The sequence below is a fragment of the Stegostoma tigrinum genome, chromosome 2 (assembly GCF_030684315.1).
Source record: "Stegostoma tigrinum isolate sSteTig4 chromosome 2, sSteTig4.hap1, whole genome shotgun sequence".
NCBI classification, from domain to species: domain Eukaryota; kingdom Metazoa; phylum Chordata; class Chondrichthyes; order Orectolobiformes; family Stegostomatidae; genus Stegostoma; species Stegostoma tigrinum.
Genome location: NC_081355.1, coordinates 26332262 through 26348892, shown reverse-complemented (window position 1 = coordinate 26348892; position 16631 = coordinate 26332262). Strand labels below are relative to the sequence as shown.

At 39.1% G+C, this 16631-nt stretch overlaps 1 protein-coding gene across 1 annotated transcript in view; it reads left to right on the top strand.

The window, feature by feature from the left end:
• The window catches only part of LOC125466508 (uncharacterized protein C7orf57-like), a 112512-nt gene that overhangs the window by 23176 nt on the left and 72705 nt on the right, over window positions 1-16631 (top strand). Inside the window, exon 3 of the mRNA XM_048561084.1 lies at window positions 9837-10031. Coding sequence (XP_048417041.1) covers window positions 9837-10031 — 195 coding nt within the window. The remainder of the gene's footprint in view (window positions 1-9836; window positions 10032-16631) is intronic.

The window sequence follows — 16631 nt, the reverse complement described above, 5'->3', positions numbered from 1 at the left end:
TATCATTATTTATTTCCCCAAGTTCTCCAGTTCCTATATCCTTCTCCACAGAAAATGCTCGTTTAGTATCTCACCCATCCCCTGTGTTTCAACACATAGGTGGCCTTGCTAATTTTTAAGGGGTCCTATTCTCTCCCTCTTTACTCTTTTGTCTGTAATCCCTTTGGATTTTCCTTAAACCTATCTGCCAAAGCAATTTCATGTCCCCTTTTTGCCCTCCTCATATCCCTCTTTAGTGTACTCCTATTGCCCTTATACTCTTCTACTCCAAGGAAACGAAATACAAATTATCCAAAAAAATGGCATCTCTGAGGATTGACAGCAGTATAGATCTCAGCAAAAGAGGTGAAAGGGATTTAGTAAGAGGGAGAAATAGAATACAAGAATAAGCTTGCAGGAACAGACAAGCTAATTGTAAAAGCTTCCATAAGTATGCAAAGAGGAAAAAAAAATTAAGTCAAATGTAGGTGTCACACAGTTAAAAACAAGAATTCTGTAAATGAATAAGAAGTTTTAAAGGGGAAGAAGGGATAGCAGACCAATTGCATCCAGATTTTGTTGGGTTTTCACAATGGAGGACATAAGTAATGTCCTAAAAAATGATGAGGAGCACAGAATCTAGTGAGCCACATAAATGAAGGAAGTCAGTACTAGTAGGGAAATAGAGTTAGGAAACATGTTGGGCCTAAAGGCTGATAAGGGCCCAGTAATCTACATTGCAGAATACTTAAGGAAGTAACCCTGAAAATAATTGATGTATTGATGACCATCTTTAAAAGTTCTTTAGCGTCTGGAATAGTTCCAATGGATTGGAGAGTATCTGATGTAACCCCATTACCTAAATAAAAAAGAGGTAGAGGGAAAACAAAGAACTATAAATTAGTTAAAAACCAAAAGAACTGCAGATGCTTTAAATCAGGAACAAAAACAAAGTTGCTGGAAAAGCTCAGCAGGTCTGGCAGCATCTGTGGAGGAGAAAACAGAGTTAATGTTTCGAGTCCGGTGACCCTTCCTCAGAGAAGGGGTGTATGTGTGTGTATAAATTAGTTAGCCTCACATCAGTGGTGGAGAAAATGCCAGAGGTCTTTATAAAAGATTTCATTGCCGAACACTCGGACAACTGTGACAAGATCAGACAGAGTTTGAAATTGATTTATGAAAGGGAAATTATAATTGACAAATCTACTGGAATCTTTTGAAGACGTAAGTAGTAGAGATGATAAGGAGGAGGGATTTTCAAAACTCTTTCAATAAAGTTCCATTTTCGGGATTAGCATGGAAAATTAAAGTGCACGAGATTGGAGGTAGTGAACTGACAAGAATAGAGAAAAGTTTGGCAGACATGAAACAAAGTGTGGAATAAATGGGTCTTTTTTGGAGTGGCAGGCCATGGCAATGGTTAACTGCAAGGATAAGTACTTGGACTCCAGCTATTCACAATATACATTAATGAGTTAAGTGAGGGAACTAAATGTTATATCTCCATATTTGCAGACGATACAAGGCTAGGTAGCTAGGAGGAGGATGCAGAAATGCTTCATGTGTTTTGGACAAATTGACTGAATGGACAAATGCATGGCAGCATAAACATAATGTGGATAAATGTGATGTTATTCTCTGGTAGATAAACAGGAAAACAGATTATTATCAGAATAATGAAAGATCGGGAAAGAAAGAAGTGCAACAAAATCTATACCAGTGGCTGAAAGTAAGCATGTAGTTGCATTGTGCAAATGGGATGTTAGCTTTCATAGCAAGAGCAGTTGAGTGTAGGAACAGGGATGCCTTGCTTCAATTGTTACAGGGGTTTGGTAAACCACACTTAGCGTATTGAGTATGGTGTTCCTCTCCTTATTTAAAGAAAAGCTTTTTGGCTATAAAGGGAGTGCAATGAAGATTTACCAGACTGATTCCTGAGATGGCAGGACTGATGTATGAAGAGTGAATTAATTAGGACTATGTCCACTGAAGTTTAGAAGAATTAGGAAGGGGTAGACATGGTAATACAAGTAGAATGTTACTGATGACCAGGGAGTTCAGCAGAGGGGTCACAGTTTAAGCATATGGAGCAGGCCATTTAGGACTGAGATAAGGAGAAATATACTCATCTAGAGAGTGGTGAGCTCATGGAATTCTCCACCCTAGGAAACTGTTGAGGCCAAAACAGTGAATGATTTCAAGAAAGATTTAGATATAATTTTTGGGGATAGAAGAACATGAGGAGAAACCGGGAACAGGGTACTGAGTTGAACATTCAGCAATAATCATTTTGAATGTCAGAGCAGACTCCAATGGCCACATGGCCTATTTCTAGTGTCTGTATTTCTGTGACAGATGCTAAGCTAACTGGCTGATAGTTTCTTGCTTTCTCCCTCCCTCCCATCTTGAACTAGAGGTTCACATTTATGATCTTCTAATCCACTGGAACTCTGTCAGAATCTAGCAATTCCTATAAAATTTTGGCAAATTCATCCACTGTCTCTCAGGCACTTCTTTTAAAACCCTTGGAATGCAGTATCAGCCCCTGCCAATTTATCTGCCTTTAGTTCCATTAGTTTGTCATATATCAAAGTAGTTTGTCCCTTGTGATACTGACTGTTACAAAGCCTTTAGTCTCGTTAGCGACTTGTTTTTTTCTTATCTTTGTAATGTTTCTAAATTCCTTTACCACAGTTACTGATGCAATAAATTGATTTAATTTATCTGTTATTTCCCTGCTCCCCATTATTAATTCCCCAGTTGCATCCTCCAAGAGTCATAGAATTGCACAACATGGAAATAGATCCTTTGGTCCAACTTGTCCATGCTGACCAGATATCCAAAATAAATCTAGCCCCATTTGCCAACATTTGTTCCATATCCCTCTAAACCCTTCTTATTCATTTACCCATCTAGATATCTTTTAAATGTTGTAATTGTACCAGCCTCCACCACTTCCTCTGACAGCTCATTCCATACATGCACCACCTTTTGCGTCAAAAAGTTGCCCCTTAAGTCCCTTTTAAATATTTCCCCTCTCACCTTAAACCTATGCCCTATAGGTTTGGACTCCTGCACCCTGGAGAAAAAACCTTGGCTATTCACCCAATCCATGACTGTCATGATTTTATAAACTTCTATAAGGTCACACCTCAGCCTCCGACACTTCAGGGAAAATAACCACAGCCTATTCAGCATCTTCCTATTGTTCAAACCCTCCAACCCTGGCAGCACCTTTGTAAATCTTTTCTGGACCTTTCAAGTTTCACAACATCTTTTCTATAGCAGCGTAACCAGAATTGCATGCCGTATTCCAAAAGAGGTCTAATCGATTTCCTGTGCAGCTGCAACATGACCTCTCAAAGGCTATCTTCAATGCACTGATCAATAAAAGCAAGCATTCCAAATGCCTTCTTCACTATCCTGTCTACCTGGGAATCATCTTTAAAGAAACTATAAACCTGCACTCCATGTTCTCTTTGTTCAAAAACACTCCCCAGGCCCTGACCATCAAGTGTATAAGTCCTGCCCTGATTTGCCTTTCCAAAATTCAGCATCTCATATTTATCTAAATTAAACACCAACTGCCACTCCTCAGCCCATTGGCTCATCAAGGTCCTGTTGTACTCTGAGGTAACCTAATCTTTGCTATCCAATTTGGTGTCTTCTGCAAACTTGTTAACCATACTTCCAGTGTTCACATTCAAATCATTTTGATAAATCATGAAAAGCAGTGAACGCAATATTGATAATTGTGGCACAATGCTGAGTACAGGCCTCCAGTCTTAAAAGCATCCCTCTAACACCTATGTCTTCTACCTTTGAGCCAGTTCTGTATCCATATGGCTAGTTCTCCCTGTATTGTATGTGGTCTAACCTTATTAATCAGTCGGCCACAAGAAAGCTTGTTGAATGCTTTGCTGAAGTGCATATAGATCACATCCACTGCTCTGCCCTCTCCAATCCATTTTGTTAGTTTCACACTTAGTTCAGCAACTCTCTTTCTTTTCATATAACTGTTCATGCTTTTGTTGCTTGTTCTGATATTTATTGCCAACTTACTTCCATAATCAATTTTCTTCCTCTTTATCATGTTTTTTATCATCTGCTCTTAGTTCCTAAAAAAAATCCCAATCATCTGGCCTATTACTTGTTTTCACTCTGTTGATTGCCTTAGCTTTTGCTGGAATGCTCACCTTTGTCACTTTTGTTAACCACGGGTAGTTCATCATTCTCATTGACTACTTCTTTTTGACCAGAATAAATCTTTGCAGTTATGAAATATCTGTTCAAATGCCTATCCCTGCTCATTCACTGACTTTTCCCTTAGTCTATTTTCCCACCTGTTTTAGGCAACTCTTTCTTCATGCCTTCTTGATTACCCAGTTTTTGGATTGGAGCTAGACTTCCACAAATTGAATTTGAAACACTTCTCTATTATGAATGCTGCCTACTTATGGATTCTTAACTATAAGGTCTCTTAATAATCCTACGTCATTACACATTACTAGATCTAAGATAGCTTGTTCCTGCATAAGGTCTGTAATGTGCTGCTCTAAGAATAATCCTGGATGCACGCTAAAAAATCATCTTCAATGTTACCCTTGCCCACATGATTTATCCAATGGGCAGATTAAAATCACTGAGTACAAGTGTAGCATCCTTCTTCCATAGCAGATGAGAGGCTGCTGCTCCTTGGTTTTTTCTGTCAGTTGGATGATTTCTTCTTCATTCACAAGGTGTAGGTGTTGCTTGTTAGGCCAGTATTTATTGCCCATTCCTAATTGCCGTAGGGCAGTTTAAAGTCAACCACATTTCAGTGTGTCTGGAGTCACTTGGAGGCCCAGGTAAGAATGCTTGTTACCTTCCCTAAAGGACATTAGTGAATTAGATGGATTTTTATGACAATCAATAACAGTTGCATGGCCATTATTAGACTCTTAATTCCAGATTTTTATTGAATTCAATTTCCACCATCTGCCATGGTGAGGTTCAAACCCAATCCTTCAATTATTTGTCTGATAACAATGTCATGGCAGAAGCCATCTCCCTGCCCCTATGCATATCCCTGGAACACCTGGATAACATGGACACCTACATTAGACAATTTATTGACTTTATCTCTGCTTTCAACACCATAATTCCAACCAAACTCATCTCTAAACTCTGGAACATAGGACACTTCTCCCCCATCTATAACTGGCTCCTCAACTTCCTAACCCACAGACCGCAATCAGAAATGATAGGTCACTATAGCTCCTCAACAATCCTCAACACTGGAGTCCCACAGGGCTGCATACTCAACTCCTTACTATACATTTCATACACCATGACTATGTGGCTAAGTTCAGCTCTAACTCCATTTACAAATTTGCTGATGACATCACTGTTGGGTTGGATCTCAAACAACAATGAGACAGAATAAAGAAAGAGAAAGACAGCTTAGTGACATGGCATAAAGACAACAATCTTTCCCTCAATGTCAGCAAAACAAAGGAACTAGTCATCGACTTCAGGAAGTGCATTCGAGAATATGCCCATGTCTGTATCAATGGTGCTGACATGGACATGGTTGAGAGCTTCAAGTTCCTAGGAGTAAATATCACCAAGAGTCTATCCTGGCCCATCCACATTGATACTACGGTCAAGAACACACACTAATGCCTCTGCTTCCTCAGTAGGCTAAGGAAATTCAGCATGTTCGCAATGACTCTTACTAAGTTTTATACATGCACCATAGAAACACCATCACAGCTTGGTATGGCAACTGCTGTGCCCAAGATTGCAGAAAATTACAAACAGTCATGAATGCAGCACCAGTACAGCACAGTCCGTCACCAAAATCAGCCCTCCTTCCATTGACTTCATGTATGCTTGTTGCTGCCTCAGGAAAGCAGTCAACATAATCAAGGCCCTACCCCGGTTATACTCTCTTTATTCTTCCATCGAGCATAAGATACAAAGGCGTGAAAACACATACCAACAGATTCAAGAACAGCTCCTTTCCAACTTTTATCAGGCTTATGAATGGAACTCTCATATATTAATGTTGATCTTTCTCTATACCTTCTCTGTAGCCGTAACCCTATATCTCCATTCTTGATCAATTACCCTCATGTAGTTATAAGGTGTTATTAGTCTGGTTAGCACACAAAACAATAATTTTCATTGTATCTCAGTACAGTGACAGTAATAAATCAGATCAAATCAAATCACATCAAATATCACTAGGCTAACATCTCCCTGAAGTCTACCACTTTCTTTGAATTTTACCTGTTAATTTATCAATCTTGTACTTCACTCACCTTTAGCTGCATCTCTTGCTGCAAAGCTCATCATGTGAAGGCGGCAGGTAATGCAACTTTACCTTGCACTTCTGTTGAGCAGCAAAAGAAACAGCAGCACTGACAATAACCACAGCAGCAACAGCAATGACAAGTGCCTTCTCCTCAGCCACATGCTGCTTCACAAGGTAGGACAGAATGGTAGAGATCCAGCTGCAAAGGGGACAAATATAAGCAAGCATCAGTTTCCTCAACACGTGTGAGCACTAGTGCCTCAAGAAGCTAGGCTTTTCAAAGCAAGGTTTATGGCATCTTTAGTCTCCTGACCACTAATGGACCTTGCCAGTTATCATCCGGCCTCATGAATGAGATGCTTGATGCAAATACTCCAAGCACCTCCTGCTCCCAACACTGCTTCTTCACCTCAAAGGCCTCTATCCTGTCAGGCTGCTGTGGACATGAAACAACAACAAAATGAGTCAGGCATCTCCCTGTTCCCCAAACAAAAAGCGGTAGCGTGTGAAATGTTCTGCTGGGCTAAAATCCAGACGAATGACTTTCTTGTTAAATGTACTACCGATTCATTTTTCATGTAATTTGGATCTCCATTAGAGGCACTATAGGATAAAGTTTGGCATGAGTGCAAGCTGCACTGTTCTACATTGAAAACCTAATGCCACTTTAGAATTTATGTATCTGTGGCATCATTACATTTCAATCAAGAGCTCTTTTCATCACATTGCCTACACTTCCTAATTGCAGGATTGATTTGTTTTTGTTTGCAAAATGCTGCTCTAACACTTTGATTTATATGTTGCAATAAACAAATGAGACAGGCAAATGTAGAAAACTCAAAATTTAACTAATACTGCCCCTCAATTATTTCTGTATGTCGTCACGTATCACCCAGTAACCTCCAGATTCAACAATTCATTCTCCGCCACTTCCGCCACCTGCAAACTGACCCACAACCAAGGATATATTTCACTCCCCAACCCTATCTGCCTTCAGTAGGGACCGCTCTTTCTGCAATTTCCCTGCTCCACATTTCCCACTAGCCCCTCCAACCCTGGTGCCATTCCCTGTAATTGCAGGAAGTGCTACACCTGCCCATACATCTCCCCCCTCATCTCTGTCCAAGGAACCAAAAAAACCTTTCACATCAGACAGAGGTTCACCTGCACATCTGCCAATGCGGTCTACTGCATCCATTGCTCCTGATGTGACCTCCCCTACATTGATGAGACCAATGGAGGCTTGGAGACCGCTTTGTACAGCACCTGCGCTCTGTTTGTGTCAAAGAACAGCGCTTACCAGTTGTGAATCACTTCACCTCCCCCTCCCACTCCCTGGGCGACATGTCCATTCTGGGCGTCCTCCAGTGTCACAATGACACCAGTCAGAAACTGGAGGAGCAGTATCTTATATTCCACCTTGGGAGACTACAACTTAATGATCTCAATGGGGACTTTACCAGTTTCAAAATCTCCCCATCCCCAGCCTCATTCCATGACCAACCATCCCTCTCATCCTCACCTCCATGACCTGAGAGAACCCGTCCTTCTTCTCTCCCACCTATCCACTCCTCCCACCTCACTGACCAATCCCCGCCACTGCCTACAAGCACTCTCCTATCACTATCCTACCTACGATTGAAGGAGATAAAAGGAACTGAAATGTCAGCTTCCCTGCTCCTAAGATGCTGCTTGGCCTGCTGTGTTCATCCAGCTCCACACGTCGTTATCACCATCCTACCTACCTTCCCCAGCCCCACCCCTCCCCTATTTATTTCAGAGCTCCCTTCCCCCTCCTACATTTCTGAAGAAGAGTCCTGAGCCGAAACATAGATCCATTTATGCATGAACCACTCCCTGTGTAAAAAGGTTGCCCCCCATGTCTTTATTAAATCTTTCTCCTCTCACCTTAAAGATATGCCCCATGGACCTGAAGTCCCCCACCCTATGGAAAAAAAAACACCTGCCATTCACCTTTACTGTACCCCTCATGATCTTATAAATGTCTATAAGGTCATGCCTAATTTTCCTTCCTGAGTGGACCTCTGAGGTCCATGAATAGTAGTAACTTGTGGAAGTGGAAATCTTCAGTGAGCATGGTGAATGACATGTGGAGAACTTCCCAGCAGCTATATAGTCATGCAGCCTGGAGGGAATGTTACCAATTACAACTGTGTGGAATTTGTATATAAGTATAAAAAATGTTTGGTAGTGGTATTTATTATTGACGTATTCCCTTTCAATGGCATGCAAGGGTTAAGACAATTAAGTGGAGAAGTAATTGTTTCTTGTGATGATGAAAATAAAGAATTCATTGTGCTCAATCAGCCAAATTGACCTAAGATTTTTTCCAATTATGACAACTTCAAATTCCACTGGTTTGGAGGAGATGCAGTTAGTTGTTGAAACAGTCAGGCCAATTTTCAAGACCCATGTTATTTCATCTGAAGATACTGATTTGCTTCTTTGTGACTGTGAGAGGTTGGAAATATAGCCCAGTGTCTGACAAAGTTGTCAATGTTGGTGGGTCTGAAGATAATGCATTTCATAAAATACTATTTACTTTCATAACAGTGTCCTCCAATTTTGTGTAATTAAAAAAAGTGTAGATTTTGTCCTTTCCCTATTCAGATATTAAATGTTGTCTAGGCTCCTGGCTGTTGAAGAGATATATTTAATAGCTTCATTTAAAAAAAAAGTATTTGAAGAAAATTTAATTACTCTGGCATGGCCAAGATTTAGAGAAACGTTCATTTTTTAATTTGGCTTTTATATTACATATTTTCAGGATTATAAGAATAATTCCAGAATCCAATTGTGTGAGATTATTACAGCTTTGTTATATACAAGAAAATAATTAATCAGCAGTCATCTTTCTGTGATTTGAATTCTTGTCTTTAATGAATCTTCAACCAATTCCAGGTAAAATAAACAATTTTCTGCAATGATTTTCTGGTTATTTTGGAAGGGAAATAAAAGAAAAACTTCCAGTTTTACAGGCCTGTTCACAATTACTTTATGTAAATGTTTTACATCTGAAAAAGCACTTTGTAGTGTTGTCATTCTTAGATGAAGGTGACCATCTTCCGCAAGTTCCCACAAATGACAATGGTGATAATAACCACATAATCTGTTTTATTGGTATTGTTTAGGGGATAATCATTTGCTGCAACATTAAGGAGAGCTCCCTAGTTGTTCCTTCAGCAATGCCCTGGAATTGTTTAATCTACCCAAAGTGCAGTTGGAATCTTGGTTGAGAGTTTTATCAGAAAAACAGATAGTGTGGCACTCCCACAGTACTGTACTAGAGTATCAACCTAAATTTTGTGCTCAAATCTCTGATCTGTATCTTGAATTCTCAGATTTCTGATTCAGAGACAAGTGTGCCATCAACTGAGTCACAGCTTACACAAGTTTTTTGATGGAAAGCGTCACCAAAAGTAGAAGAATAAATATGAGGATAAAACTTTAACAAAGCTATTTACGAGTTGTTTGAAATGTGTGACCAACGAGAAGTCTGACAGTACCACAATATTCCAATATTCTTTGTTTTTTGTAGACTGGTTTTATCACATTCCTCAGAAACCAACCAAAGCTGACAAAGGTCAAGTGCAGCTTCCACCAACTTCCCAGATCCCGGGTTTGAGTAGGCTTGCAGAGCCTCACAAGGAGATCACCTTTGACAGCCGTAAATTATGGATTAGGGACACAGATTCAGACTATGTGAAATTAGCCAAACAAGGAGGCAGGGCAGGTAAGAGGATGACCATTGTACCTGATGTTTGATACATAAAATGTTACAGACAAAATTTGCCCTATATTTTCTTCTCATGATAATAACATTGGAACTTTATGATGATTCATAGACCATCTCAATGGTGAAGAAACTTTGTATGTCTTTTTAGTATGTGAATGATGGATAACTGAAAGGTTGAACGGATCTTGTGAGAACTTTACAATTACCAAATTTATTACACTGTAAGCTATCCAGCCCAGAATTCAAAATTTAGAAACACTTGCTGACTGGAATTCTTTCCAACAGCTCTTGCAACTCTCAGATTCACCAAGTCTAGGAATAGCAAATATTGTATCCAGGTATGAGCCTAGTTTATTTGGGAGTATGTTGAAATGGACTTTCCAATGCCATCCCATGAATGCTTGCACATACAAGAGTGTCATGTCCCATTGATTGCCTTTGATGATGTACCAGGTATGTCCCATCTAATGTCTCATTCACACAAAACCTAAACCAGATGGAGATGCACGTTTCAGTCAAACAGCGCACTTTGGTCGAGCATAGAAAGTCATGAAGCCACGCGTGATACTGTATCAAAGTTCCAATTTATTAACCAATGTGCTCACCTTGACTGCTGTTGCCTCCCAAATTTTATTCGTAAAGGCAGGAGAGTTGCTTTTGTCAGCCCACCTCCTCTTTCCAGCACTGCCTCTGCCAAATAAGTATTTCTAAGGTTGGCTGTCTCAACTTTAGCAGACACCCACCCGTCCTCAGCAATGAAGGTCATGTCTCTGGAACTAGTATTTTACAAGGATTGGGGAAAGTGAAGCTAAGCATTCTCCCAATTCTCACCAATTGCCTCAAGGATGAAAATTCATCCCTAGATTTCTGATGTGGAGATTTAATTAGCTATATTCTTTGGTCAAAGTCAGAAACATCTAGACCAACAGAAGGAAAAAGACTTTGCCTAAGAAGATCCAGTAAGCAGGGACTTTGATTGACCTTCCTACCTGATGAACAGATGATTGCATCTTGACTGAAGTGGAACAAGGGAAAGCTGTTACTGAGAACATAAAACAGCAGTTGCTGCTGGGCCTGCTGTGTTCATCCAGCCTCACGTTTTATCATCTTGGATTCTCCAGCATCTGCAGTTCCCATTATCACAGTTAATACCTCCACTCTTCTTTACAGTGAGCATAAAATAGATTACAGAAGTGCATCATTTCAAACCTTTACCTCTTCATCCCAGTGAATAGCAAGTGTAAAGAAAACTTAAGAAAACTTAAGAAATCCTGTAATCACATGGTCTTTTGTAACCACAATTCTTTCTTAAGAATAGGTATCTACATGAACATGGGACTGGGTTTGGTTGTATGTATTTGGGTGTTGAATAGTAAACAATTTAAAAGAAAATTTATTTGTTCATTGCTGGCAGTCTCACAGGGGTTAAAACATGTAAAAAAGTGTCTTTGCTGACTTGAGATTGGAGAACAGGGGAACCATCCTTTTCACCTGTCTCCTGTTCATAACCTGTTGACAGTGCTGATTTTAGTCTGGACCCTCATGCACATTCATGCATTGTCCTTTTTTTTCAAATGAATGGTTTCGAAAATGAATCTTAATACCAGTTTTACATTTTATATCTCAGATAGATATTTACATCTAATTCTTACACTTGTGATTGGGTTTTCTAGCATTATTTGATAATATAGAAAGTTCTAAAATCTAAAAATGTCTTGATTCCAAGCATTGCAAACTAGACAGGTTACACCAGTGAATTTTCTAAATCTCAAAAGGACTGTTCACCAATTCGTAGAAATTGACAGAGAACAACTGAAGTTTTGATATACACCCTTGGAAATTGTTCTCTTTTGTCATGCACAATCATATCTTTATTTTTCAATTTACAACAGCAGATTTCTGGATGTTGGAGAAACATGGACTAATTCTCATTAATTGAATTGTATGACAGATCTATTGTTTATATTAATAAATAGTATGGGTAATTTATGTGGAGTTTAATTTATATGTTCATCTGAAAGCAGTCTGTTCTGAGAAGTCTCAGTGACGAGGCAAACTAGCTTGAATTTCCTGTTGGAATTTTCACTCATATAGTATCAATTTGTCTATTTTGAACAGAGAATGTCAGCTGGTGAATTTGACAAAAAATTACAAAACATTACAGTAAAGGTGAAGATTTGGCATTATTGTAAATGGGACCACAGGGATATTGGCATTGGCTCAGCATTTAGCATGGAGAAAGATGTACCATAATGCCAAATCCACCGAAGTAAGAGTGTTATACCGCCACATGGTTGCTTCTCAACCAGCAGGTGGCAGAATTGATCTGTCCTGATTGGGCCAAATTTTAATCCCTACAGCTAGAGCACTGACATGAAATGCAGAAGTTTGAGTTTTATTATATTATTTTTCCATCCCTTAAGCTGTAATTATCAAAAAAAAATAAAATCTGTGAGAGGGTCATTTGACAATTATGTCTGATCCTGATTTCTGTGCCAAAGATGGTGCTATTGACCTTTCAGTCAATGAAATTGTGATGTCAGATAGAAGAAGAGATTCAGGCAAGCCAGTCCCTTCAATCTGCTGCAGATGATCTATTAATTGAATGGGAGAAATGCAGATTTCCTGGCAGGCATTTGAATCATTTAAAAATGTTTTAAGGTAGATTTTCCAAGGCTTGTCCTGACCAAGGTAGCTATCCCACTATCAGTAAAATTTCTTAATATATGGGTAGCATACCCATGTTTTATGATGTTTTCTTGCCTAGTAGCCTCTCTGTGGTAGTTGTTACATAAAATCAGCTCCTTTATGTTTGTGATGGTCTAAGATTATGTTGTATAATGAAACTGAAACTAAGATAATATCAATGGAAAAATCCATAGAGATTACTGCAGTAAATAAGAATGTTTGATTCATCAGTATAAGAACATTTTTTTTTACCCTTTATGTATTTGACTGGAACTAGGGCTAGGTGGATCTTATTGACTATGAGATAGATGATTGGAGTTGTTAACCTGGACCATTCAGGGAGACCTGGCTGACGGATATAAACAGCTGATTCAGAAAGTCTCCTCATTCAAAGGACTGGCTCTGAGCTGGGTGATCCAAGGCCATGTACTGTGCACATGTAAATCAGGGATGACCTGGTGATGAGATTCAGTATCTATGCAGTTATTTCAGAATTTCAGTACAATTTCAACATGAAACTGTCTCATTTCTGCTCAGAGGTACAAAACCATGGATCCAATGAGATGTCATTTATCAGAACACCTGCAGTCAAATGAGTAAGCTATTTAGAAGAACAATTTTTTACACCAAGCATATAAAAGAACAGAAAGTATGGAGGAAGTAAAAGGTTTTCATTCCATTGTTTTTGTGAACTGGGTGTATGAAATACTTGGAAATGAATGAGAGTCTAAACTTAGCTGCTGTGGATTAACCACTCTTCTGTAGAACACTGGGAGATGTTTTTGTTAAAGTTATGGAACTGCTGCTAAGTGAGGACATATTAATTTTTTTTACAGTATTAAACCATGTTTGAAATTATTCTTTTAGCACACAGTTTTGGTGCTGCTAACTAACTGACAGTTGAATTTGAACCTACTAACATTTGAACTTGCCTGGGCTGTTAAGATGTACATGTGGAATTAAAGCATTCAAGTAATAATTAGGTATTATTGTTTGTAGAACAACATGTATGGGCTTCACTCGCCCCCTTCTGCGAAGGTGTAATGTGTCTAGCTGACACAGAGCAGCATATTTTATGATGGCTCCAATTGAGAAGTCATTCTTGGACTCAGCCCTGGAAGTTCTGGTGTAAGAGGTCCACAGGAGGAGGAATGTCCCTTACCCACATAAAGGATAGGGGTCTGTCTTTCCATTCTGTACTTTCTCCTGCAGCAGCCAATTCTACTGTTGCTGGCCTAATATCATCATCCCATTCCTCCAGCAGACTAAGGAATACCAGAACAAAGTGCCTGTAACCAAGCATTCCTTTTCTTCTGATCATTCCTATAAGGTGTCCAATAAAAACAGGTAGCACAACACTTATTCTTTTCAGGTGAAGTCTTCAGAGAATTTCCACAGTAAATATGGAATGTTGGTGAATTCTTGACCATGTCCCAGAAAGTCTCCTGATGTTTTTCAAAAGGCATTTTCAAACTCCTACAGGTGATGAACAGTAAAACCTTAATTTAAAATAGTGATTAAAATTTCTGCAATGTTATTCACTGTAATTTTTATTAGGACATTAGTCAAATGTTCACCAAGCCAACTACGATTCTGTACAGCCTGTTATTGAGTGCACACTGGCAATTTTAGTCCCTCAATGATCTGGATAGCATTGCTATCACAAACTTCAATTACTTGACCAAATGCTGTTCGGTGTGAAATGGGCTAAACTTATTAAACCATATTTCATTTATGGTTCCATTTCAGAGACTTTCTTTACAGCCTAAAGTATCAGCTAAAACAAAACCCTTCCATGTCCCCAGTATGGACTGCCGTAAAGACCACATTTTTAAAAACTTTTATTTACTTTTGCACTGTGGCCTTAAATATGAAAATGACATTATTTTAAACCACAGAAACTGTAGAAGCAGATGTTGTAGTTTTAAAATATGTTACTGGAACTCGTTGTAAGTTGAAATAATACAGTTGACTTATTCAAGCATTGGAGAAGATACTGGAGACTGAACGGCATTGTGATGTTTATCCAGGGCAGCCTGTCCAGAGATAGTCTGCTTATTGTTTTTTCAAAGACCAGCTGTGCGGGCCAGGAGTCAAGAACTTCTTGGCTGTTGAGCAGGCGGACAGCCTGTATATGAACAATTCTGGGGAAGAAAGACCACAGTTTCTAAAAAGACAGTATCACTGTCTCTTGTTGTGGAGAAGTAGCAAAAAATTAGAAGATAGTTGGCTATTCTTGTTTGATTGTTTGTCTGTACAATATTATCTGTAACCACTGACTGAGAGACTGAACAATTGTGTGGCAACAGCTTCTGTATCTGCAGCAAAGAACTGAAAGGACTTGGAAATAACATCAAAAATCAGCAGGACCTGGAAGAAGAATAAGGACACATAATTGAATCCTGTAAATTGGTGCTATTGAATTCTGTTCCCATGGTATTTTCGCCATCCATGATTTTTTTAAATGTCTATGTTTGTCTGCATGCATATGCAGGGGTTTAAGGAGTAAAATTATAAGTTGATTTTTTTTTGTCTATGTTTAGAACTGATATTTGTCTTAAATAATAGTTTTTTGTTAAGTACAGAAACTTGGTCAGTATTTTCTGCTAACCTGAGTTCATCAGACAGGAAAATTGAGCCCTTTGAGTAAATTGATTAAATATTTAACTTTTTTGTGACTACCCTATGGATAGTGGGATGCTGTCCCAAACTAGTCATGACACTGCACATGCTCCCCATTGGGAGACATTCCATTTGCTCAAATCCAAAGAATGTAGACAAGCATTGACAGGGCTTGGCTTCACCAAGCATGTTTGGAAAACTGCTGATGTTTAATCGACTGAAACAGCAATTTAGCAGAGTTGCTACCTGATACCTTGTCCAATTCATCCATATGTAAGAAGGCAAGTCATTGCCTCATTGTCTGCTGGTGCTTCATCCTGTGGCATTTTCTTGACAGTTTTTGTCAGTGGTTTGGCATTCCCATTTACAATCGCAGACAGGTTAAGAGGCATGTACAATGTCTACCTCAGCTGGAACAGGAATCAAATCCGCAATGTCGAATCATTCTGAGCTAGTCATCTAACCAAATAAGTTAACTTCTTTATCTCTTCCAATTAGGATTCCCCTATTTATTTGGCCGTTTTCTTACTGGTTTTTTTTGTACTGCACTGTTAGAACCACAATCGTGCAATGGAAAAACACTTCTTTAGTTCCATCATTGAGTCTTACCAAATGGTTGATTATTGATAATATTTTTGTACTACCAATCTATGTGTTTGAAATATAAATATACAAAGTATTACAACCAGGTGAGGGTTAATCAGCTGCCCTTTTTTTGTTCACTTCTCAATTGGTCACAACTACGATTTTTAAATTTTCTTTTAGCAGCAACGATATCATTTAAATTAAAACATAAGTGGTGGCACAGTGGCTAACACTGCTGCCTCACATTGCCAGGGACCCAGGTTTGATCACGTCTCAGACAACTGTCTATGTGGAGTTGGCACATTGTCCTTGTGTCTGCGTGAGTTTCTTCGAGGTACCCTGGTTTCCTCCCACAGTCAAAAGATGTGCAGGTAAGATGGATTGGCAATGCTAAATTGCCCACAGTCTCCAGTGATACAGAAGTTAGGTGATGTAGTTGTGGGAAATGCAGGGTTACACAGCTAGGGTGTGAGTCTATGTGGGATGATCTTCAGAGAGTCAGTGTGAACTTGTTGGGCCACAGTGTTGGGGTTGTGAAATATACTCTGATAGGTCAAAAAAGAGGACCCAACTACAAGTCTTTCATTAGTAAATGTAAAAGCAATTTTTTACTTACTAGCCCCAAGGAAAATAATAAAATGCAACTGTATACACAATTGTAAACACAGGTATGAAGTTCAAAAATGGGGAGAATCTCTTGTT